Genomic DNA, 26,673 nt, shown 5'->3' with positions numbered 1-26,673 from the left:
TGAAAACCACCAAGACCTCACAGGCAGCATTTCACTCACAGGCCCTGTGGAAAGCCAGGAGCTTAGAAAGTCAGCAAACATTCGGAGCACTTGAATCGCCTTTGGTAGAGATGCAGAAAACGCGAACATCTGATTGCCATTTGGGTTTCATGAATTCAGATCCAGATATGGAAAAAGGCCCACTGACCTTATCAGTCAGCATCAACGATTTGGATATCTACCACGGTTCTGATCAGTGTTAATTACAACACTAACTGGGGTGTTAACAGGAGATGGGTAGGCACAGGAGGATCTCTAATGGTTGTTGACAGTGACATATATTAAAACAAATATCTAGCCTGAGGGCTGAAGCTTTAATTAAACTCTCAAAGCTAAAGTAGTCACACTATTCAAATTCCCCCGAAGGACTCGGGATGTGCGTGTGCCCACGAACAGGGAAGGCCATTTACCTTCCCCTTGGGAGAAGGAACTGGATGAGTGGAGTGTGAAAGTCCAGAACAAATCCCAAGTGCTTCTACCCTCCAACCAAAGAGGACTGTTTGCGTGTATCATAACCATGCTTGTGCATATTTGTATGTTAATAGAGGGCATCTTACCATGCTTTCATCTACCTTCTCTGGATCTAATAAAAGGCAATGATGTTATCTGTGCAGGCGTGGTTGAAAAAACAGGGATTGCAATAGCTGCATTCAAGGTGGGGGGTGCGGTACATGTGGTTATTATAATCCAAAACCCTTTACCTGGTAATACAGAACCTTAGGACACTACATGTACAGACTAGTCCCATGAGGAATACCAACATCAAGTTAAACATAAAGGAAAATTTAAAAAAAAAAAAAAAAACATTGCCATCAAATCAATTCTAACTCATAGTGACCCCATAAGACAGAGTAGAACTGCACCATAGGGTTTCCAAGGAGCACCTACCTGGTGGATTCGAGCTGTCAACATTTTGGTTAACAGCCAGACCTCTTAACCACTGAACCACCAGGGTTTCCTAAAGAGGGAACGGGGAGGGAAAAAGAAGAGAGATCCTAGATTAAGAAACAAGTCAACTTTGACTCCTGATGACCCCACGTGTTGTGGAGTAGAACTGTGCTCCATATGGTTTTTGACAGCTGATTTTTCAGAAGTAGATCATCAGGTCGTTTTCCTGAGGTATCTATGGAGGGACTTGAACTTCCAACCTTCTGGTTGGCAGCCGTGTGCATCAACCATATGCATCAACCATTCACACCATCCAGGGACTCTTGAAGAAACCTTTCCCTTAACAAAGCTCTTCTGGGTATAAAGGAAGTGGAGGGCAACTCAGACTCCCTGAACACAAAGTCAATAGCCACAAAAGGGTGCCCTGGTGGTACAGTGGTTAAGAGCTCAGCTGCTAACCAAAAGGTCAGCAGTTTGAATCTACCAGCTGCTCCTTTGAAGCCCTATGGGGCAGTTCTACTCTGTCCTATAGGGTCACTATGAGTTGGAATCGATTCGATGGCAATGGGTTTATCCACAAAAGCTCAAGCCTAGGAGGAAGCAGCACATCTCTACATAGCATCGTACAGGCCAACCAAAGCTGAGGGATAGCTAAGGAGGGACCAAGCTCCAAGGGTCCTTCAGAGCATCAGGGTCATCCCTTCAGGGCTGTTTCCCTCTACGATGCTGACCAGAGACTCTCCCAAAACAGAAGCCTGGTCCCCAAGAGAGCTGGAAGGCCATAAACCCCTGAAGGACAATAGGCGAGGTGTGCCCCTCTGAAAATCTCATCCTGTAACATCTGGGGAGGACATTTTAATAACATGACCTTCAGGAAAAGATGGACCTTAATGACCTAGGCAGAGGGACACCACCCACCTTTCTAGAAAGAAAAAGAGGGAAAGGGATTCCACTCCTCCTCTGTGAACAGCCTTCGTATGTCCCAGCTTACCGTTCCATCACCACAGCTAAAATTCCTGGCCTAAATTACTCTGCTGAAATGAAAAATCAACTGCTTTTGTCTCTTCCTTGATGAAACAGAGTGGCTGTTCTCCAACACTTCAGCGGGGCATTTTTACACATGCTGATACTTTCCCAATATCTCTTCTCCAAGTCAAATAACTTCACTTCTTCAGCCTTTCTCCTTATTTTCCTCCAGCAACAATCCTGATTTATTTTTTTCTTCTGCCTAGAAGACATTCTACAAGAGGCAGATGGGACACAGCACAGGGAGAATCATAATGTGAGCTGCTTGAGAGCAGGGAAGCCCTGAGGGCTCAGTGGTTAAGAGCTCTGCTGCTAACCAAATGGCCGGCAGTTCAAATCCACTAGCCACTCCCTGGAAACACTGTGGGGCGGTTCTACCCTGTCCTATAGGGTGGCTATGAGTTGGAATTGACTCAGCGGCGGCAGCAGGTTTCAGAGCAGGAGTGGTGACTGCCTGGTCCACTGATGGATCCCAGGACCTGGAATCATCTACTGCTGGATCTCTGGAATGGATCAGGAGGGCAGTGAGCACCAGGAAGCTCCGGGAGCAGCATTCCAGACTCAGACTCCAGAAAGTTCTCCAGTTCCCCAGAAGATATGGGGAATAAAGCAGGACCTTGACCTCAAAGTAGTGGCCCTGGTGGCACAACAGTTAAGAGATCGGCTGCTAACTGAAAGACTGGTGTTTCTAACCTACCCAGCAGTTCCGCAGGAGAAAGACCGGGAGATGTGCTCCTGTACAGTTTACAGCCTAGGAAACCCTCTGGAGCAGATCTACTCTGTCCTACAGGGTCACTGTGAGTTAGAATCAACAACAACAAACCTCCAAGGGGCTGCCTGGGTGGCACAAACAGTTAAGCACTCAGCTCCTAGCAGAAAGGTTGGCAGTTAGGCACCTTAGAAGACAGACCACAGAGATATGCTTCCAAAAGGTCACAGCCTTGAAAGCCCTATCAAGGAGTTCTACTCTGTACTCGTGGGGTCTCTGTGACTCAGAATGGACTCAACAGCAACTAACAATGGACCTTGAAGGATTACAGAGGGACTCTGAACACGAGAACCAGTTGCTGGACATGTGATACACAGCAAGGGTAAGTGAGGGCATGGCCACAGGTAGCCCTTTCTTAGAAATCAGGGAGAAGATTAAGATGAAAACTATTCACAGGAAATTCCTTTGACATGGAAATTAGATACTTATTAAAGTTTCCCAAATGGCCTTCTAGTCAACACTTTAACCCAGGGAGTGAGGATGAAAGAGAACCTGTACTACCAAGAAAAGGCAACGTTCTTCAGGAAAAAAGGGGAAAGGACAGGCAATTCCAAATCCAGAAATAATTAAACATAATGTGGCAAGAGCTGGGGGATATGATGTGATAGTAGATGTGGGATCGAAAAGACCTGAGTTCAAATCTTAGCTCCAGCAGGTAGCTCAACCACCTGAGTCAAATTATTTTAAATTCCTCTGAGCCTCACTATCCTCATCTACAATAGGACCATTGTCGTTGTTGTTGTTGTTGTCAGCCGCTATCTAGTCAGTTCCATCTCATAGCGACTACATGTTCAACAGAAGGAAACACCGTCCGGTCCTGCACCATCCTCACAATCATTGCTGTGTTTGAACCCATTGTTGTAGCCACTGTGTCAATCCATCTCGTTGAGGGTCTTCCTCTTTTTTCAATGACCCTCTACTGTACCAAGCATGGTGCCCTTCTCCAGGATCTGGTTCCTTCTGATAACACATCCACATTATGTGAGACAAACTCCCACTGTCCTCGCTTCCAAGGAGCATTATGGCTTGTACTTCTTCCAAGAGAGATTTTTTCACTCTTCTGGCAGTCCATGTTATATTCGATATTCTTCCACAGTGCCATCATTCCAAGGCATTAATTCTCCTTTGGTCTTTCTTATTCGTTGTCCAGCTTTCGCATGCATATGAGGCGATTGAAAATACCATGGCTTGGGTCAGGCACACCTTAGTCCATAAAGTGACAGCTTTGCTTTTTAATACTTTAAAGAGGTCTTTTGCAGCAGATTTGGCCAATGCAAACTGTCCTTTGATTTCCTGACCTATGGTAACAGGTGAAAGTTCCTAGCCCAGCACAGAAGTACTCTAAGCAGAACCAGCGAGCTACACTGCAGGGCCCAGTGCAAAATGAAAACACGGGGCCCTGTGACAGCACAGGTCACGCACGAAGCCCCCTCTAGCCGGCCTGAAGCCGGTTCCACCCCGAGAACTTGCTAGGGTATTTGAAGTCTCAACATGTGTTCCATGTTTGTTACCTTCCTTCTCCCAGGTTTGGTTCCCTATAGAGATCAATTGGGGGAAATTTTTTTTTTTTTTTTTAAATAAAGGGCCTTAAAAAAAAAAAAATTAAAGGGCCTTATCAATGTTAATAAACCCCGGTGGCATAGTGGTTAAGAGCTACAGCAGCTAACCAAAAGGTCAGCAGTTCAAATCCACCAGGCATTCCTTGGAAGCCCTATGGGGCAGTTCTACTCTGTCCTATAGGGTTGTTATGGGTCGAAATTGACTCAGCAGCAGTGGGTTTGGTTTCTGGGTTATCGATGTTAAGCTTATATAAGGGAACATCCCTATTCTTAGGAAACACATAGAGATATTTAGGAGTAAAGGGCCCTGAGGCAATCGGCCGCAGCTATACTCTGAAATGGTTCAGAAGTCATAACGACATAGGTGTACAAGTAATGAATGATAAAGCAAAATGAGTAAAGGACAAAAGGTGATTCTTTATTCTATTCTTACTCTTGTAACTTTTCTGTGAGGATGAATTATTTCCCGAATAAATAAATTACACCTAGCAAATACAAACTCTCTAAAAGGTCAAAGTGGATTTAACATGCCCTACGTTTTTTACCTTTAAAAAAAAAAAAATGTACACAAAGGGCAGTGAAATGCTAACGAGCATATAAAATTAAGCCTTCTGCCAATAGTCAAATTATTTTAGCTGCCAAAATCCCTGTTCCTTGATAAGTTACACAAATAGAAAGAATTTTAAAAAATCGAACAAAGCTCTGTAGTTAGAAGACATTATGAAAGACAGAAATACCTTTTAAAGCTTATAATAAATGTATCAATCAGAGAAATTACTTTGAAGTGTAGGTTAATGATTAGCATTAAAATTAAAACATCAAAGGTATTTCAATTTTCTGCTTTATTAGTCCTAATCATTCATAGTCAACCAGCACAAAAATGGTTACAAAGGCTAATTTTGTTAAAGACCTTGGAGGAAAGAGGATAGAATTGTTCCTTCATGAATATTAAAGATGATAAGATAAGAAGCCAACAACACTTCATCACTTGATATAAAATTAATCTAATTTAGAAATAATTTAGTACTATGATTTATGCAGACCTTGTTATCTAGCAAAGAAAAAATGTATACTTCCAGTTCCCAGATACTAAACATCTGCTCTGATTTAAGTAATTTAGAAGACATGATAAGCGATAGGGGATCAAAAGTATAATTGGAGATCAAGATAAGAGGTATATGAGAATACTCTTACCCACAAGGGTTCCAAGGAACACAAGCAGGAGCACACATCTATGAAAGGTGGTCTCAAACACGGGCGGCAAGTTGAGACTGAAACTAAGCGCTTGTTCTTGGAAAAACTACTGCCTTCTGCCACTGAATGACATAATTCACAAAGATCTGGACACTATGTTATGTTCTGGTAGCTGCATAGAGACCACTTTAAAGAGTTAACTTCCCCAATTAAATGGCCATTTGTCTATGGTTTACAGACCAGCAGTATGAAAGCCTTCAACCCTAGAGATGAAAACAATTCTAAATGTCCTTTGGATCACGGAGTCAACATGGGGTCAACTTTACCAGATAGTAAGCTACCAGACAGTGAAGTCATTACTGGATTTAAATGCTACTTGAATATGTTACTCTCTCTGCCAAGTTCAGCACCTGCCTCCCCACAGAGAGTTAATAATTATTCATTAGCTATAAAGACACAAAAAGAACTCAGTTGGATGTCACCAGGTGGGAGAGCCCAGTCTCAGGGAGCCCTGTTGCCCTGAGCAATGGAGAAACCAGAACTAAGGGTGATGCTCAGGACCTTCAGCCCTCTAGGAGATCTGCAATGAGCGAACGCTTCCATACACGGCCAGTACAGAAGCAGGCTGTGAAACACTTTCATGTAAAACACATCCTATGTCACAATATTTCAATGCCATGAAGATTTCACCATCTTCAATAGTCAGAAAATGCAGAGATTTTTGCAAGATTTATCCCATAGAAAATCCATTCAGCATTTCATAGGACTTAGATCCTAAAGGCCAGTTGAGTTGGAATGGCAGGGATGCTGCTTTAGAAATTGAAAACCTGGCTTTCTAACCCTGCCACTAGCTGGTTGATATGAATATGCGCCAGTCACTTTCCTTCTCATCTATAAAATCAGAGGTTTATCATGCTCAAAAGGAGGAAGGGGTTACAGACACTCTGAAATATGATGAAAGCTAAGGACTTCGTTCATGGCATGGAAGCAGATACACAAATGTATACGCATATACGTACAGTGCTTAGTATGATGTTTTCAGGGATTTCACAAATGTCCCGAGGCCCAGCCGTGAGATCTGTTCAGCATCCTTCCATCTGATGGTCTCTCAGGTCCTTTGTAGTTCTGGCACGCCACGCATTACTGCCTTTGTGTCCTGGCTTGCCACCCGTTATTGCAGAGTAGGGTACTGCTTTTGTCCTTAACTATACCTTCCTATGCTTTAGATATAGTAGGTTCAAATTTTAAGCCTATTCCACAAAGCAAATTACCTGGACAATTATGGTCCTTGCATCTCTTACTGGGAAATCTGAACATTGAGTTATTGTTTGGGGTCTTCGTCCTAAGCTGTATGGTTCACACACAGGTTCCAGACCTCCAAACGCTTCAGCCCTCCTGGTGGAAAAGAGTTCTTCTCTACTTCCATCTCCTTCCCACCTGTCTCTACCTCCATTCCCCTCCCACCTGCCTCTACCTCCATCCCCCTCTCAACTCTCTCTACTCCATCCCCCTCCCACCTCTTCCTTAAAGAACAGAGGCTAATCCCTCCCTCCAGAAGACTCATACCCAGGCACTGAGTCTCTCTGAGCAGAGCTGCTCACACTTCAGTATGAACACAAATCACGTGGGGATCTTATTCAAATACAGATTCCAATCCAGGAGGTCCCAGGTGAGGCTGAGAGTTTACTTTTCTAACAAGCTCCCAGGAGATGCCAATGCTGCTGGACCCTTTGACTGGCAAGGTCTTAGACCTCTCCTTTGACAGAGGCTCTCAGTCCCCACTCCCAGTTCCCCGGGCCCATCACTCGGCCTGGAGCGCAGCTCACCACAGTGTCTCAGTGGAACCCTCTTGTGGCCTCTACAGGGTTCTGAAGCTCCTTTTAAGCACTTGGAGCCCTGGTAGTGCAGCAGTTAAGAGGTCAGCTGCTAACCAAAAGGTTGACAGTTCGAATCCATCAGCTGTTCCTTGGACACCCTATGAGGCAGTTCTACTCTGTCCTATAGGGTTGTTATGAATTGGATTCGACTTGACAGCAACGGGTTTGGTTTTTTTAAGCACTTTCTTAGACCCACTCCCTTAGTTGCATTAAAGGAAACAAGGCATAACACGTCATGCGTCACAGGAGGGGATTCTGGATTTTAGAGTCTGAAAAACTTGGATTTCAACTACAGTATCCAACTGTGTGATTTCTGGCAAACTATTTACTTCCCTGGGTTTTATCTGTAAAACAGTCATGCTGAAAGCCTTGAAAGGGACAATGTTGGTAAACCAACCAGCACCACCAGTTCCAGCAACAACCAGGGTTCAGCATCAGCCCTAGCTTTTCCTAATCCTGCCCCAAGAGTATTCCGGTATAGAGTCTGCCAGTCTCTCCGGTCAAGGTCTGAACTTAGTTATTTTAACATCAGCCCCAAAACCCTCTGCACCCTCCCATAAGACCCCATATGAAAGAAAGACATATCGTGCAAAACAGGAGTGGTCTTAGAAGACAAGCTTTCTCCCTCACAATCCTGAGACTTCAATGATAACATAGGGACCCCAAGAGTCAGTTTTCTCAGGTGTAAAGTGGTGGGTGTGGAGCTGATGTCTACAAGAACTGGTAAAAGTTTGTCAAAAGCTGACAAGATACAGTGGCTGCGGATCTCCACAGTTCTGGACACCCTGTGGCTTTCCATGGGTAGACAGACAGACAGGCACAATCCTAGTGATACTCAAGGTTACACCTTAGGCACAACAAATGATGGCACAGTTCTCCCAAGTCCTGCATCTCATGTTTATTTATTTCTGTATTAGTTCTTTAATTTACCCTGCAGTGAACTGTGTAGTCCTCATCCTGATTGATCAAAACAAAACTATTCATATGCTCTTTCTGCCTGTTGAAAAACTCCCCAAAGAATTTCATTCACCATCAAGAGATCATGGGTAACGTTGTGAGGTTAGTTAAAGCTTAAAGATGTATCTCATTCTATGTAACACATACATTCATTATAAAGTTAAGCATTAAAAAAAAAAATCACAATTTACCCCCAGACACCCTTTTATTTCAGTACTGAAGTCACTTCTGAGGTTCACCCTTCAGCCAAAGATTAGGTAAGCCCATAAAACAAACAATAATAGACATAGCTCAACCAGGTATACAAGACTAAATGGGCACACCAGCCCAGGGCAAGCATGAGAAGCCAGGAGGGGACAGGAAAGCTGGATGAATGGAAATGGGAAGCCCAAAATCAAGAGGGAGAAAGTGTTGACACATCGCGGAGTTGGCAACCAATGTCACAAAACAATATGTGTATTAATTGTTTAATGAGAAACTAATTTGCTCTGTACACCTTCATCTAAAGCAAAATTGGAAAAATCACATTTTCAGGGCATTAAGAAAGCATGATATTAAAAGAAATATGAAATAAATCTGTTATGAAAGAAAAACAACCACATAAAGGCAAGCATTATCACTTGTCTCCACCCTTCTGCAAAGAGTTCCTACAATCAGGATATTCATGTATCACTTTTGCCCAAACTAATGAATTCCATAACATATTTAAATGACGATGTTAATATCTGATATAGTTGACTGGTCAGATCAATACTTTAATCAATCAACAACTTTAAACCAACGATTCTGCTCCTTCCCGGTGCATCAGAATCACCTGGAGATAGAGAGGTAGGGATATAAACAATGAACGAATGGAGAAACCACACCCCCGGAGATGATGTAATTGGCCTGGGGTAGAGGCTGGCCATCAGCATTTTTTTAAAAAGCACCCCAACCAATTCTAATGTACAGTCAGAGCCGAAAATCACTGCTTGGTCATCGGCTTTTAAATCAGTTTTAAAAAGTACAAACTTTAAACCAGCACCCACATAGTGGAATTATGGGTTCTTTTTTCCCCCGCTTCTTTATTCTCTTCTATACTTTCCAATTCTCCTATAGTGAGAATGTACTACCACCAGAAACAATAAAGTAATATATGTATACACACTTTTAAGGAAAAACAGCATCCACGAAATCCTCCTTCCTGTACATTCAGGCACTCTGTTTGTATCCATGTCATTCTTGCTAATTTGATCCTCCCCTACCCATCGCTTCAAGGTTCAGTATAAAATAGGCTATCGTCACAGAAAATAGCCGTCATCAAATTCATGAATTCTACAGTTCTGTAATCAGGGCCCTATGCAAGGTATGCAAGAGCCCCAGGATGCCTTCCCACCAATCTGCAGTGCACAGTTTCACCTGTCCCCACCTCAGCAAAGATGTGGTGAAACCCATGTGAAATTACTCACCACAGAGTTGCAAGTAAATACAATTAGGCCCGTAACTTGCTCAATGCAAGCCTGTGCGTACCGTGTTTACTGGTTAACCCACCCCTGGTTCTGCTGAGAAAATACATATTTGTCACCTAAAGCCTGGAATTTTCAGCCCATCGGAATCTAGCTGACTATCCATTGGAATCACCTGGAAAATTCACCTGTCCTGCCCCCATGCCCTGGCCACACCCCAGATCAATTAAATAGAACCTCTGGGCTGGAGCCCAAGTATCAGGGGTTTTCTTTTTTAGCTTTTTGGATTTTTTTTTTTTTTTAATATCTTCAGGTGATTCCAATACGCAGCCAAGCCTGAGAACCATTGACTTAACTATTAATTAGTTACAAGTCTCCACATCTGGAGATGATAAGCTTAAAAACACAAGACCATGACATTCTGACGTGAGCGCACTTTCAAAGAACGCTTGTTTGTGGACAAGCATTGATGTTCAATTTTAGGTTGGCAAGAAGTAAAAGCAGGACACTAAGTAATAAATGTGTTCACTGGTCTTCCTTTCAACTGGGCATAAATCTCAACCCTTGACATTTAAATAAAAGAAATTCAAAGAACATTGCCGTATTTCAGTTACATATTCTCACCAAGAGGCTTACAGGATCAAAACAAAATCTGACAGAAAAAATTGTCACAGATTCTACACTTATCCTACCCAAGTATGTGTTTATTTCTCGAAGACTTTGCTACATATAAGTCAGAACGTTTCTCTCATATTTACTTGAGATTCTCAGATGAAAGGTCTAGAAGCCTACCGTTTTTCTTGTTTGCAAAGCTGAAGTAACAGTATACCTTCTTTACTTGTTAGAGACACGCTCTGCTGTTTGGTTATTCTCCTCATGTAGGCCAGCCTCCCTCTCCTCCAATCTCACTGACAAAGCTGGAGCTTTGTTTTGTGCGGGTCTATTTTTTTTTTTTTTTATTATTCTAGGCTCCCTGGGGTAAGAGCTGCTCCATAGACAAGACTCACTTCTGTAACTGGAGATTTCCAACAGGAGCAGCAGAGAATTTTAATAGTATGCAAAATACTGCAATTAAACAGCTTTTACGGATAGTATTATTTTACAAAGGAGCCCTGGTGGTGCAGTGGTTAAGCACGCAGGCCGCTAACAGAAAGGCAGTTGGAACCCATCAGCCACTCCACAGGAGAAAGATGTGGTGGTCTGCTTCTGTAAAGATCAAAAAAAAAAAAAAAAAAAAAAATTGTGGTCCAGTCAATTCTGAGTCCTAGCGACCCTATAGGACAGAGTAGAACTGCCCCATAAAGTCTCCAAAGAGCACCTTGTGGATTTGAACTGCTAACCTTTTGGTTAGCAGCAGTAGCACTACATCACCAGGGCTTCCTCCGTAAAGATATAGCCTTGGAAACCCTGTGGGGCAGTTCTACTCTGTCCTGTAGGGTCGCTGGGAGTTGGAATCAACTCGACAGCAACAGCAACAGGTTTTGGATTTTTATTATTATTATTATTTTAAAGAACAAAACCTCCCTCTTCAGACCTGTATAAAATAAACATATATAGCCAATATGAAAAGTCTGGAAATTATTACTAAATAAATTCAAAAAGTCTAAGAAACCCTTTCCCAAGAAATGGGTCAGTCGGTGTGCACTTGGAGGCTTTATTTATCTGTAGTCATCTTTTCTAAACCACACCCAGATCCTCAGCAGAAGTGGCCTTCTTTTCCCGCCCATTCTCAGGAAAGAATGGGTTATGGGTATTCTTTTCTTCTCCAAGGCAAAAGCCTGAGTTGAAAAAAAGAGAATGGTCTGACGCATTCTGCAGCACAAAGAAGAAAATCTGTACTCCACGGAGGGTAGATGGTTCTTATCTCCCCTATTAAATAAAATGAATACATTCATCCAGCGATGTTTTATTAAGCACCTACTTCACGCAATGTGCTTTACTAAGTGTTGGAGACAGAAGTCAGAACTGTCTCTGCGTTCATGGAACTTAGAAGCAAGAGGAGGCGGAAACCAGAAATTAAACCCGCTATCACACAATTGGAAACCCTGGTGGTGTAGTGGTTAGGTGCTATGGCTGCTAACCAAAGGGTCAGCAGTTCGAATCCGCCAGGCGCTCCTTGGAAACTCTATGGGGCAGTTCTACTCTGTCCTATAGGGTCGCTATGAGTCAGAATCGACTCAACGGCACTGGGTTTGGTTTTTTGGTTTATCATACAATTAATAGTTGCATTCCGATAGTGGTGACAGGAAAGCATAAGGCAGGGAACCTGACCTGGTCTGGAAGATCAGAAAAGGTGTCTCTGAGGAGGGGTCCTTTACTCTAGGATCTGAAGGATGAGTTGGAAGCTAGCTAAGAAGGGCTGAGCTTTGTAGGGGAGGAACACATGGCTGAAGGTCCTCAGTGCTCTGGGGAATAAAAGATGGGCCAGTGTGGCTGGGGCACAGAGTGAGAAGAACGTAATAAAGCCGGGGAGGCAGACAGACACGAGGGTCTGTGGCAGACATTTTGAATCTGGGCACCTGGAAAGCTTGAGTGGAGTCCTGAGGTGGACGGGTGAACATCTGTGGAGCACAGAGGGGAGAGAGGTCTAGCCAGGGCTCTACTTTTGTTAGTTGTCATCACAAAATGAGAGTCGAAATGAGTGTTGAAGCTGTGGGGAGGTCCCTGGGTGGTGGAAATAGTTAACGCACTCGGCTGCTAACCAAAAGGCTAAAGGTCCAATTCCACCCAGAGGTGCCTTGGAAGAAAGGCCTGGCAGTCTACTTCCGAAAACTCAGACCTCAAAAACCCTGTGGAGCCCAGTTCTACTCTGATGCACTCAGGGTCGTCAGGAGTCAGAACCTACCATGCGGCAACTGGTTTTTCTGAAAACTGTGGGAAGAGATGGGACCACCTCACGCCACGCTCTGCGCTCTAAATATCCTACTGTCCCTTGGAAATCAGCAGATCGCACTAGTAACAACCCCAAACATGTTTTCTAAAAGGAATAAGCCCACAGAAAATACAAAATCTGTCACAGGTCTCATATATCGGGATTGACTCACATTCACACAAAATGAAGGGACTAACTGCAGCTTTTAATCTTGGCTTTGAGAGGGTCGCTATGAGTCGGAATCGACTCGAGGGCACTGGGTTTTTTAATTTTTTGGTAGGTGAGAGACAGGAGGTTTTTGTGATTACAAACGTAATCACTAATAATTATTACTATGGTCCAAGAAAAAAAGAATCTTTTGTATAACTAAACTAAATAATTATGTTGCCCTGGAAGAACTGAATCTACTCATGGAAAAACGTTTCACCCCTCCATCAGCTGCTGAGCGCATGCTAAGCCGAATGGGAAAAGACAATTGAGAAAACGAGAGAGCGAGGAAAATTAATTATAATTATGGAAATGTGGTTTAAAGAACAAAGGCTGAAATTTGTAACCCAGGTCTAAGGGGAAATAATTCTCATAATTAAGCACTTTAAACATGAGAAGTCTGCGAATCTGAGGGAAAAGTGGGCTGTTTATTAGACACATATTTCTTCTTTCTAATTTAGTAATTAGAAAATTGGTATTCCCAAAGGAAAGGAATAAAACAACCCAGGGCCCTTCAGCTTGGCTGACCTCCCAGTGGCCACAGGTTGAAGAGAAAGAACCTGAGAATCTAAGGGGAAGACCAGCCAGCCGAGGATCTCACTTAACGGCAACAGGCTTATCTCAGGCAACTGACGCTGAAGCCCCAAAGAACCAGCACTTTTACTCCCCGCGTCGGGACTTCTGGAGTATCTATTTGCCATTTTAACAGGCCCACTGCACAGACCTTTTCATCATCCCCTCAATCACTGTAGCATGTGTGTGACCTCAACATAGAAAGCATGACAAAGAGATCACAGTGGGTTCACATACCCGGTGAAATCCCCACTGATTTAGATTCCTGATGGAGAAAGAGACCTCCGACACTTCAACACAGAATTTTATAAATCCAGGTCATTGCTTGGTTCTGATCAATTTGGATATACAAGTGTGCAAGAAGCAAGCACAGCAAGGAACACTGGCACGTTTGGGGAAAGGAAATCACCCTGATCTAAAATGTTAGTGGACAAGGTCCAGCCTGGAGCGGCTCTAGGGACGTCCAAGGAGAATCATCAGGGGCTAAGGCAGTGGGATTCCATCCATTCAAAATGACACTACCCACTGCCTGTACAGCCAAGGTGCCCAGGTGGCAGAGATGATGCTCTGAGAAGTGAAATGGGAGGCAGCACCCTTCACCCTTGGAGACAAGCAAAGGGAAGAGCTACAAAAGAATGACTCTTAGAGATTTCTTAAGGCGAGATGTGTATGGGAGTAGGCCCCACAGCAGTGTGAGAAGGGACTGCAGTCGGGTGGTCTGGGAAGAAGAAGGGGCAACTTTGTATCCCATTCCATCCTCCACAGCCCTCAGCAGTCCTCACAGATCCATATGAAGAAACATGGAGGTCAGAGAAAGGGCAGGGAATGGAGAGTTAACCAGGTGTCCTCAGAGGCACGGGAAGCCATGTCCTAGACAGAGAGAATTGGGATGGATCATGGATAGAGCTGAAGGAAGATAGCAGGTTTTTTCTAAAGAGTCCTTAACGACAAAGAGGGACAGGGTAAAACCAGACGCCCACAGCAGGTGGAACCAGAGGAGGACCTGATTACCTCACCACTGGCAGAGAAACTGGTGCTAGCTGGGGTCTTAAGAGCTTATGAGCGGCCCTCTCAGATACTCACCTGGTCCCACCCCATCTGGAGCAAGGGAGAAGGAAGAAAACCAAAGGCACAAGAGAAAGATTAGTCCAAAGGACTAACGGACCACAACTACCACAGCCTCCATGAGACTGAGTCCAGCACAACTAGATGGTTCCCCAGCTACCACCACTAACTGCTCTGACAGGGATCACAATAGAGGGTCCTGCACAGAGCTGGAGAAAAAGGTAGAACAAAATTTAAACATATGAAAAAAGACCAGACTGAGACTGGAGAAACCCTGAGAGTATGGCCCCTGGACCCCCTTTTAAGTCATTAAAAAAAAAAAAAATTTTTTTTTTTTTTTTTAGTCATTACTTGTTATGAATTGAATTGTGTCTCCCCAAAAATGTGTGTCAACTTGGCTAGTCCATGATTCCCAGTACTGTGTGACTGTCCACCATTTTGTCACCTGACATGATTTTCCTATGTGCTGCAAATCCTACCTCTATGATGTTAATGAGGTAGGATTAGGGCAGTTATGTTAATGAGGTAGGGTTCAATCTACAAGATTAGACTGTGTCTTAAATGAACCTCTTTTGAGATACAAAAAAAGAGAAGAATCGAGCAGAGAGACTTGGCGACCTCATACCACCAAGAAACAAGAGCCAGGAGGATAGCATGTCATTTGAACCTGGGGTCCCTGTGCTGAGAAGCTCCTCTACCAGGGAAGACTGATGACAAGGACCTTCTTCCAGAGCCAACAGAGACAGAAAGCCCTCCCCTAGAGCTGGCACCCTTAATTCCGACTTCCAGCCTCCTAGACTGTGAGAGAATACATTTCTCTTTGTTAGAGCCATCTACTTGTGGTATTTCTATTATAGCAGCACTAGATGACTAAGCCAGTACTGAAATCCCTCCTGAGGTTCACCTTTCAGACAAAGATTAGACAGGCCCATAAAACAAACAATGATAGACATAGCTCAACCACATACATGAGACTAAATGGGCACACCAGCCCAGGGGCAAGGACAAGAAGAAAGGAAGGGACGGGAAAGCTGGACGAATGGCAATGGGAACCCAAGGTCAAGAAGAGGATTGTGCTGACATGTCACAGGGCTGGCAACTAATGTCACAAAATAATATGCGTATTAATTGTTTAATGAGAAACTCATCGGTTCTGTAAACCTTCATCTAAAGCACAACTTCAATGCATCTTTGTGGGGGACAAATTCAATCCTTGATACTGTCTTTGCAAGATGGACCAGAGCGTATACCTGAGAGGATACCTGCTCTCAGGGCCGTCAGCCTCAGTGGCCGCAGTTACGGGGAGAAGACTGCTTATGAGTGAGGTTTAAAGAAGCTGCTTCCAGAATTAAGGGTTAGTTCTATTATAACTTGAAGAGCTCAAATGACTCAAGTGTATTTTCTCCCTTAAGTCCTGTCCTTTTTTTTTTTTTTTACTCTTCCTTCCAGCTTGTCTTTGAAAATTTTTCCACACAATGCTTCTCTTCCAGGGTCTAAATATAATACCTTGGATCTTGATGATGTTGACAAAATCTAGACTATCCTTGCATTCATAGGGACTCTATACACACTGGTATTTTCTGGACCTAGGAAGGGTCGCTGGCTGGAATGGCTAGGCTCTGACAAAGCGAAGAAATGATACTCTAATGCAAAGTCCAGCAAAGCCTGGTGGTGCAGTGGTTAAGAGCTCAGCTGCTAACCAAAAGTTGGCAGCTGGAATCCACCAGCCGCTCCTTGGAAACTCTACGAAGCAGTTCTACTCTGTCTTATAGGGTCGCTATGAATCAGAATGGATTCAAAGGCAATGGGTTTCGTTTGGGGTCTAATGCCCCTAAGTTCCTAAAGCAGACAGTCTGCTAAATGCGTAACTTGCTAATAAACTAAATTAATTGGAACCCTAACTCACACGATCGTTCTTATGCTTGAGGCCCATTGTCACAGCCACTGCGTCAGTCCATCCCATGGAGGGTCTTCGTCTTTTTCTATGACCCTCTAATTTACCAAGCATGATGTCATTCTTCAGGGACTGGTCCTTCCTGATAACATTTCCAAGGTACATGAGGTGAAGTCTCACCATCCTCACAACTGTTGCTATGCTGAGGCCATTGTTGTCAATTTATACTAAAGGCAAATTTTACATCATGTATAATTTATCACAATAAAAATAATAAAATAACAAGTAGGTTGTTTCATTAATTAAATAAATTAAAAGATAGTTCTGAGGCAAAATGAAAGTACATACAAGTACTTTTTGAAGACATGCTACAAGAATATTTAATCAGGAACTACTCTTGATTTTATCCCTAGATAGTACCAGGCACTCATCCTTCAATTCAAAACCTTCCCTAGCCCAGATCTGTGACGGCCACTCAGAAACGTTCATATAACAACATGACAGCAACGGCAATAAATTTCAATACAGTAAGTTGGGATGATACCATAATAACTTACTGGAAACAAACTCCCAATGAGGGCAAGACTCAAGGGTATACAGGTGGCTATTTCCAGACACCTATACCCGCAGCTGTTTCTCCTGGTTGCTGTGAATTGCAGCATTCTTTTTCTACCTGGGACACAGCTGATTCTTAAAACAACAATCAAAGTTTATGCAATTAATACGTACAATTTCTTACGCACATAAGCTCTTCCAAACATTGTAGCTCCTTAATAGAATATAGCTGGGGTGACTTAATGTTTTTTTATCATGCGCTACTACTTGCAATCGTGATATTGAAAAAAATATTGTTTTCCAGTAAGTTCCAATACCATATTAAGTTACTCCTCTTCCTCCGTGTCTAAGTCCAGGTGTGAGAAAAAGAATTATTTTCACATTGGAATAATTTATGAAAGTAAAGCCATTAGGTTCACACTGTACAAAACATTCTTTGTCCAAACCCCTCAGGACAATGACAGCCGAGTAGGGAATAACTCAAACAAGCCATTGGCTTCTTCGCAGGTGCATTAGAAATATTCCCTAAACTGGGCAAAAGACACGCAAGTGGGAAAGGACAGGCACCACTTACAAGATCAGCTTTTCATAATGTCCTAACAAAGTTCTAACAAGGTTCCTCTTATCACTAAGCATAGAACTAACTCAACCAGCTCATTTCTGTTGGCCCTCAAAAAAACCAAAATCTGTTGCCATCGAGTTGAATTCTGACTCATAGCGACCCTACAACTACCCTATAGGACGGAGTAGAACTGCTCCATAGGGTTTCCAAGGAGTGGCTGGCTCATTCGAACTGCAGACCTTTGGGTTAGCAGCCAAGCTCTTAAGCACGAGTCTCCCTGAAATTAAGTCCCTACCTAAACAGAGATTACTTTTGTGCAAATGCTAAAAAAAAGAAGAACAGAAGGGATCATTTTTTCTTGAATTGCAGTCTATCCTTGGGCGTAAGAAACCAAGACGATATTTTACACTATCAGAAATACTGAAAGCTCTTGCTTTATTGTAAGTGAACAGCATCATTATTCTAATAGACTTTAATCCCTTTAAACTTGGGAGGATTTAACATTGCTAAATCCTTTCGAAAGAATAATTCTTACATGCAGAAAGTCACCACTTCCTATCTGAGGTATTACACTGCCCCCTTGTGTACCTTACATTTAACAAAAGCCCACAAAACAGTGATAATTGTCATTCTTGGAAGTACTTCGATGGAATCTCAGAGATTAGAGCTAGAAAGAATCTGTAAAATCATCAAAACCAGAGAGGACTGAGACACCAAGGATTACAGAATTCCCTCAAGGTCATATATGCCTCCGGTTACTGCTTACTATGGAGCTAATACCGTTGGAAAGAATTTAAATATCTCAAAATGTTAATTTCTCTATTCATTAGAGATGGCAGCCTGGAAGAAAAGAAATAGTGGGGTAATGGAGTCAAGCAGAGTCCCCAGGTGGTGCAAATGGTTAATACGCACAGCAATAATTGAAAGGTTGAAAGTTTGAGTCTCCCCCCAGGCACGTAGGAAGAAAGGCCTGGTGACCTGCTTCTAGAAAATCAGCCCTTGAAAACCCTAGGGAGCACAGTTCTACTCTGACACACATGGCGTCGTCATGAGTTGCAACGGACTCAGTGGCAACTGCTGAATGGAGTGAGACAGACGTGAGTTTCAATTTCAGATCACTGCTTCACAACCTCCCCAAACCTCAGTTTTCCACCCATAAAATGAAATGAATAATAACTACTGCAAAGGTGTTGAAAGGGTTCACCATGGCAGCAGTCATCAAGCCCTTAACACGACAAACTGACAGACACGTGGGGGACCTGCGATATAGTCTTATACTAATTGACCATACAACTATAAAAATAAATAGGAAATTGTTTTTAAATTTTTATAGCCTTCAAGATCTGTGGATAAAGGCATTCTAAAATAAAATTCCAAAATCTTAACTTTTCCAAAATGGGCACAAAATAAAATTTGAAAAATAAAGCTAGTTCTAACTCCTGTGTTTCTTTGATTATCATATTTATTATTTTGAAATACAAATAAAGTTACAACAACAAAAAAATGCCATACAGTGGGGTTTTCCAAGCTTGAGAGTGGCTATCTAAGGTACATCTATTGGTCCCATTCCATCTGGAGCAAAGAAGAACGAAGAAAAGCAAAGATACATGGAAAATATTTGTCCAAATAACTACTGGATCACATGAACCACAGCCTCCACCAGCCTGAGCCCAGAAGAACTAGATGGTGCCCAGCTACCACCACCGACTGCTCTGACAGGGATCACAATAGAGGGTCCCGGATAAAGCAGAAAATAAATGTAGAACAAAATTCTAATTCACAAAAAAAGACCAGACATACTGGTCTGACAGAGACTGAAGGAACCCCAAGACTAAGGGCCCCAGACACCCTGCTGACTCAGAACTGAGGCCACTCCTGAAGTCCACCTTGCAGCCAAACATTAGACAAGCCTATAAAACCAACAATAATACACAAGAGGAACGTGCTTCTTAGTTCAACCAAGTGTACAAGTCCAAATGGGCAACACCTGTCCACAAGCAAAGACGAGAAAGCAGGAAGAGACAGAAAAACTGGACGAACGGACACAGAGAGCCCATGGTGGAAAGGGAAAAGGGGAGAGTGCTGACACGTTGTGGGGATTGCAATCGATGTCACAAAACAATTTGTGTATACATTTTTGAATGAGAAACTAATTTACACTATAAACTTTCACCGAAAACACAATAAAATAAATACCAAAGAGCAAACCCTGTGTGTGAGCAAGACAGAGCAATGGAACCTCAGTGCCACGTGTTAAGTCAGGGTTCCCACATCTCCTTCGCTAAGGGCACTTCTCCCCTGCAACACCAAGAGAGCCCATCTGGGAACATGGAGGAAGAATTTTAGTTCTGACCTTGCTAAGAATTAGCTGCAGCAACTTGGGCCCCTCATTTCAGCTCTTCCCTCCTTTCACCCATAAAGTGAAGCCACATTGTACTTCGTAAGGTCATGTATCAGTTGCCGTCGAGACAATCCCGACTCATGGTGAACCCATGTGTGTCAGGGTAGAACTACCCTCCATAGGGTTTTCATGGCTGTGACCTTTCGGAAGCAGATCGCCAGGCCTTTCCACCTCTGAGTTAGTAGCGCAAAGCTTATCCGTGCCCACCACGCAGGGACTCCAGAAGGTCCTATAATGAGGTGGTATAATGAATGTGAAGGAACAATGCAGATCTAAATGCTTTCATAAAGCGAGGGTAAGTTTGTTATCTTACACTTAACCTACAGCAACAATAATGACAAAGCCTGTCACCAAACCGGGGAAGAAAAACCCGAGTTAGAAAATGGGTGTACAGATTATGGGATTCTGTTAAACAGCTCCCCTGAAATCTCTCCTTTCCTTCCACAGTTCCATAGGCTTCTGATTCGGACTATTCCAAAAATCCTGGCAACACATAAATCTTTGACTCTTAAATAAATTTCACTCCAGGGTCTCCTGATCCTAACGGCGGGAACGACAAAGCTTATCCCTGATGTACACACTAAACAGAGGCCAGCAGGCTGAAGGCAATTCATCTGCGTTTGCCGAGAAAATGACCAATGGGGATTGCTCTCTGATTTACAGCTGCAGTAACCACCCTGACGGAGAAGGCTGAACCCTGTGAGTTGCCCTGCTCTGTCTTCACATGTGGTCTGACGTACAGATGGGCCTCAAGGCCCCCAGGCATGAAAATACAGCTTAGCTGGCTTCTTTTCAATAAGTGCCTAAAACTGGTGATCAAAAGTGCCCCTTCTATCTGAGTTCAGAAGGCACACCCCGGGCCAGTAATGACCACTGACTGGTGACCCACAAATATTAACCGAGCACTTATTATGAGCCTGTTGTTGTTGTTAGTTGCCATCGAGCTGATTCTGACTCATGGCAACCCCAAGTGTGCAGACAAGAACTGCTCCATAGGGTCTTCAAGGCTGTGATTTTTCAGAAGCAGATCACCAGGCCCGTTTTCCGAGGTGCCTCTGGGTGGGTTTGAACCACCAACCTTTTGGCTAGTACTTGACCATTTGCACCACCCATGGCCTAACCCATTGCCATCGAGCCTATTCCGACTCATAACAACTCTGCAGGACAAGTAGAATCGCCCATAGGGTTTCCAAGGCTGTTGTCGTCACAGGAAGCAGACTGCCAAATCTTTCTCCTGCGGAGCACTGGTGGGTTCGAACCACTGACCTTTCAGTTAGCAGCCAAGTGCTTAACCACTGCACCACCAGGGCTCCTACCCAGCGCCTGTTGTTGTTGTTGTTAGGTGCTGTCAAGTCACTTCTGACTCATAGCAACCCTATGTGCAACAGAACGAAACACTGCCCGGTCCCGTGCCACCCTCATAATTGTTGATATGCTCGAGCCCATTGTTGCAGCCACTGTGTCAACCCACCTCGCTGAGGGTCATCCTCTTTTTCGCTGACCATCTGCTTTACCAAGCATGCCTTCTCCAGGGACTGATCCCCCCGATAACATGTCCACAGTATCTCACCATCCTCGCTTCTAAGGAGCACTCTGGCTGTGCTTCTTCCAAGACAGATTTGTTCATTCTTTTGGCAGTCCACAGTATATTCAGCCCCCCAAAACTACGAACCTCAGAAAGGGATATTACTGAATTTGCAGTATAGTACAAGAGGGAAGACACTGACATAAGCCAACCCATAAGGTAGAAAATGGTGACACTATTGTGGCTGCTGAGAGGGGACATTACTGCCAGCAACGGTGGGGACCAGTCCAGCCCGGCTTCTTGGGTAATTATCCACAAACAAGTTAACTCGGGCTTTTGGTCCAATCCAACAATTACACCATATTTGCACCTAGAGTGCTCTTGAATAGAAGTGCTGTCAGAAACAAACGGAAGACCCCGATACACAAAGCCAGCTGGCAGCTCACCATGGAACACACTGTTGTCCACCAGGAAGTGCCTGCGGTACTGCACAAGGTTCTTGCTCCCCAAGTTCCAGGAACTCATTGTTGGAGGGTCTCTGGCTCAGCATCAAAGCCCAACTGCCCTGTCGAGAAAAACAAAATGCGACAAGAATGAAGAAAATGGCAGCAACTCCCTCACACGGGTAGCGTAACGCCATTAGTCACACAGCATTACGTGGCAACACTCAGTGCGCAAATCTTCCCCACACAAGGCCCAAGAATCCCCCCATTAAAGCCTGTTGCCACCAAGTCGATGCCGCTGAGTTGCTTCCGACTCATAGCGACCGTATAGGACAGAGAACTGCCCTGTAGGGTTTCCAAGGAGCGACTGGTGGATTCCAAATGCCGACCTTTCAGTTAACAGCCAAGCTCTTAACCACTGCACCACCGGGGCTCCCAGGTCCTAAGAAATGTCCCACAGGCCTCCCAGGGGGTAGACTCTTACTTAACATTCCAAAACAGTAACTTTCCAAACAGCACCTTTCAGGGCTCAAAGTTACCGCTATCTCCTGGGGGAATAAATCTACAATCAGGCAACAGGTTTTAGGACCTGTTTTTGAGTTCCAGGCCTCGTCCGTATTCAGCCAGCACCCAAACCACCCGGGTATTTCAGGAAACTTCCACTGCAGGGTAGGAGGCACCTAACATAAGAGAAGCTGTCATTCCAGGTTCCTAAACCTAGTGTCAGTACCACCACTGAGGACTGTGTCACGTGTGGAAACCCTAGAAATTATAGCAGCTTCCACATGGCCATGGTTGAGCCAAGCGCAGCAACAAAACTTGGCTCCCTCTTCATGACTCAGTGTCGATGTCCATTTAGGGCCTGTATCTGCCCAGACTGAACTTACTGGTGTAACTAGAGCCGACCGCAGATCTCAAGCAGGGTTGACAAGAAGCGGTGACTGCTCCTTCCTAAGGCTTGCCTCTCAGCAGAAACCCAGAAACACAATGCTAACTAGATCGAGAACTTGAAAAGCAGAGATCCGAGCTGATGAATGGACTCCTCAAAAAGCCTATACGCATAACCCTGAACAAGGCCCCTTTGTTCACAGGATTTGGCTCAAGCAGCTTTTCAGAATTCCAACCTCTTTTCTGTTCACAGAATAAAGCCAGACAAAAACGAGCAAGGCCAGTGTGAAGTAAAACCCACAGGTGGGAAAACATTTGTCATCTTCCCTATTAAAGCAATCTGGAAGTCTGTAACAGTACTTCTCCAGGATGGAGGCAGCCACTTGGTGAAAATAAAAATTATCAGAGCTTTGTCCATTCATTAGCGGAACTACAACTGGGGAAGGATCAGTAGCTTCGGCTGGAAATTCTCCTCGGCTTCCTAGTGCCCATCTTTACCTTCGCCAAGAGGGTTCTTACCTAGCCTGGGTCCACCCTGCCCTCTCTCTGGCTCTGTGCCTGACTTCCCCTTCTTACCTCAGCCCCATCTGGCTAAATCTACCTGTTTCTGCCAGCTCCCCAAGGCCGAGGGGGAGTCCTAGTCCTTCAAGACAAAATCACCTGTAAACCAGCTGTGAAATATGACTGACAACGGTGGATTGTAGACTCACCTCTGCTCCTTCTCCACCCATGCAGACATATATGCTCATTGACTCAAAAAAAACTAAAACAACACTGAAGTTCATCAAATAAGTAAAGTGCAAGTTCCCCTCTTCCCCTTTCTTTGTTTGGTGTGTGTCATTTCAGCTCTTTTTGCACACATTCAGCTCTACATAAAAACCAAAGAGCCGCCATGGGGTCAACTCCGACTCACAGGGGTCCCATGTGTGTCAGGGTCTAAACGAGGTCCCCAGGGTTTTCAACAGCTGTGAGCTTTTGGAAGTAGATTGCCCGGCTCTCTTACGAGGCACACCTGGGTGGATTCGAACTGCCACTCTTTTTGTTAGTAACGGAGTGTTTTACCATTTGTAGCACACAACGATGACTAGATATATGTACATGTATATGTAAACTTGAAGATGTCTACATTTTTTAATAAGAATGCCTTTTCCCAAGAATTGGAAACCATTTTCAGTAACATTAAAAGAAGCTATTTCCTACGAAGAGTGTATTTATAATGTATATTCACTGCTTGCCATCAAGTCCATTCTGACTCATAGCCACCCTACAGGACAGAGTAGTACTGCCCCACAGGGTTTCCAAGGAGCAACTGGTGGACTCCAACTGCCAACCTTTTGCTTAGGAGCTGAGCTCTTACCACTACACTGTACATCAGCAATGTTTTAATTTACATGGAATTAGAGTAAAGAGAACCCTGTCTATTCATGTTCATTTTCCCTTACTTACTTGTGGCACTTTTTATTTTGCCCTCTTTCACTGCCCTGGCTCATTCTCAATTCAAGGAAGAAGGAAATGGAATCAGGAGAACAATGAGATGCATTCGTATAGTCAACAAAAAACGTTCACCTACAGGCATACGCTGGAAATTTGCAGGCTCAGTTCCAGACCGCCGCAATAAAGTCAATATCGCAATAAAGTGAGTCACATGAATTTTTTGGTTTCCCAGGCATATAAAAGCTATGTTTACACTATACTGTAGTCTATTCAATGTGCAATCGCATCATGTCTAAAAAAAAAGTTACATAAGTTAATTAAAAAATACTTTATTGCTAAAAAATGCTAACCATCATCTATTCCTTCAGCGACTCATAATCTTTTTGCTGGTGGACTGTCTTGCCTTGATGCTGATGGCTGCTGGCTGATCAGACTGGTAGTTGCTGGAGGTTGGGGTGGCTGTGGCAATTTTTTAAAATAAAACAACAGTGAAGTTTGCCACATTGACTTCCTTTCACAAAAGATTACCTGTAGTATGGAATGCTGTTTGATAGCATTTTACCTGCAGTAGAACTTCTTTCAAAATTGGAGTCAGTTCTCTCAAATCCTGACGCTGCTTTATCAGCTAAGTTTACAGAATATTCTAAATCCTTTGTTGTCATTTCGAAAGTGTTCACTGCATCTTCACCAGGCGTAGATTCCATCTCAAGAAACCACTTTCTTTACTCGTCCATAAGAAGCAACTCTTCATCCATTAAAGTTTTATCATGAGATTGCAGCAACTCGGTCACACCTTCAGGCTCCACTTCTAATTCTAGTTCTCTCGCTCCTTCCACCAGACCTGCAGTGACTTCCTCCACTGAAGTCTTGACTCCCTCAAAGTCATCCATGAGGGCTGGAATCAACTTCTTCCAAACTCCTGTTCATGTTGATATTTCGACCACCTCCCATGAATCATAAATGTTCTTAATGGCATGTAGAATGGCGAATCTTTTCCAAAAGGTTTTCAATTTACTATGCCCAAATCCATCGGAAGAATCACTATCTCTGGCAGCTATAGGCTTGAGAAATGTATTTTTTAACTAATAAGACTTGAAAGTTGAAATTACTCCTTGATCCATGGGCTGCAGAATGGATGTTGTGTTAGCAGGCATGAAAACAACATTCATATCCTCATACATCTCCATCAGAGCTCTCGGCTGACCAAGTGCATTGTCAATGAGCAGTGATATTTTGAGAGGAATCTTTTTCTGAGCAGTAGGTCTCAGCAATGCCCTTCAAATATTCAGTAAACCATGTTGTAAACAGATGTGCTGTCATCCAGGCTTTGTTGTTCCCTTTACAGAGCACAGGCAGAGTAGATTTAGCATTAATTCTTAAGGGCCCTAGGATTTTCAGAATGGTAAATGAGCATTGGCTTCAACTTAAAGGTGCCAGCTGCATTTGCCCCTGACAAGAGGGTCAGCTTGTCCTTTGAAGCTTTGAAGCAGGGTGTTGACTTCTCCTCGCTAGCTATGAAAGTCCTAGATGGCGTCTTCTTCCAATAGAAGGCTGTTTCATCTACATCAAAAATCTGTTGTTTAGTGTAGCCGCCTTCGTCAATTAGCTAGATCCTCCGAATAACTTGTTGCAGCTTCTACATCAACACGTGCTGCTTCACCTTGTACTTTTATGCTATGAAGACGGCTTCTTTCCTCAAACCTCATGAGCCAACCTCTGCTCGCTTCAGACTTTTCTTCTGCAGCTTCCTCACCTCTCTCAGCTGTTACAGAACTGAAGAGAGTAAGGGCCTTGCTCTGGATTAGGCTTTGGCTTAGGGGACTGTTGCGGCTGGTTGGATCTCCTAACCAGACCACTAAAACCTTCTCCGTATCAGCAATACGGCTGTGTCACTTTCTTATTTGTGTGTTCACTGGAATAGCGCTTTCAATTTCCTTCAAGAACTTTTCCTTTGCATTCACTACTTGGCTAACTGTTTGGTACAAGAGGCCTAGCTTTCAGCCTATCTCAGCTTTTGACATGCCTTCCTCACTAAGCTTAATCATTTCTAGCTTTTGATTTAAAGTGAGAGATGTGTGACTCTTCCTTTCACTTGAACACTTAAAGGCCATTGTAGGTTTGGTTATTAATTGGCCTAATTTCAATATTGTCATGTCTCAGGGAAAAGGGCTCCCCAAGGAGAGGGAGAGAGACGGGGGGACAGTCGGTCAGTGGAGCGGCCAGAACACACACAACATTTATCCACTGAGTTTGCACCTTATATGGGCACTGTTCGTGGCACCCCAAAACAGTTACAATGGTAACACCGAAGATCACTGATCACAGGTCACCACAAAAGATATAATAATGAAGAAGTTTGAAATGTTGTGAGAATTACCAAAATGTGACACAGAAACATGAAGTGAGCACATGCTGTTGGAAAAATGGTGCCGATAGACTTGCTAGACATAGGGGTGCCACAAATCTACGACTTGTAAAAAACGCAGTATCAGCAATGCAC

General features: G+C 43.7%; 1 protein-coding gene across 8 annotated transcripts in view; it reads right to left on the bottom strand.

Moving 5' to 3' along the window:
• Positions 1-26,673, bottom strand: part of PLCH1 (phospholipase C eta 1) — a 277,526-nt gene that overhangs the window by 183,298 nt on the left and 67,555 nt on the right. For all 8 annotated transcript variants that reach the window (XM_049867197.1, XM_049867198.1, XM_049867196.1 and 5 more), the window contains exon 2: positions 21,855-21,973. In XM_049867197.1, the coding sequence (XP_049723154.1) occupies positions 21,855-21,933 (79 nt within the window). In that variant the 5' untranslated portion in view covers positions 21,934-21,973. The remainder of the gene's footprint in view (positions 1-21,854; positions 21,974-26,673) is intronic.

This window comes from Elephas maximus, chromosome 23 (assembly GCF_024166365.1).
Source record: "Elephas maximus indicus isolate mEleMax1 chromosome 23, mEleMax1 primary haplotype, whole genome shotgun sequence".
Taxonomy (NCBI): domain Eukaryota; kingdom Metazoa; phylum Chordata; class Mammalia; order Proboscidea; family Elephantidae; genus Elephas; species Elephas maximus.
This window is presented reverse-complemented; position numbering and strand designations above follow the sequence as displayed.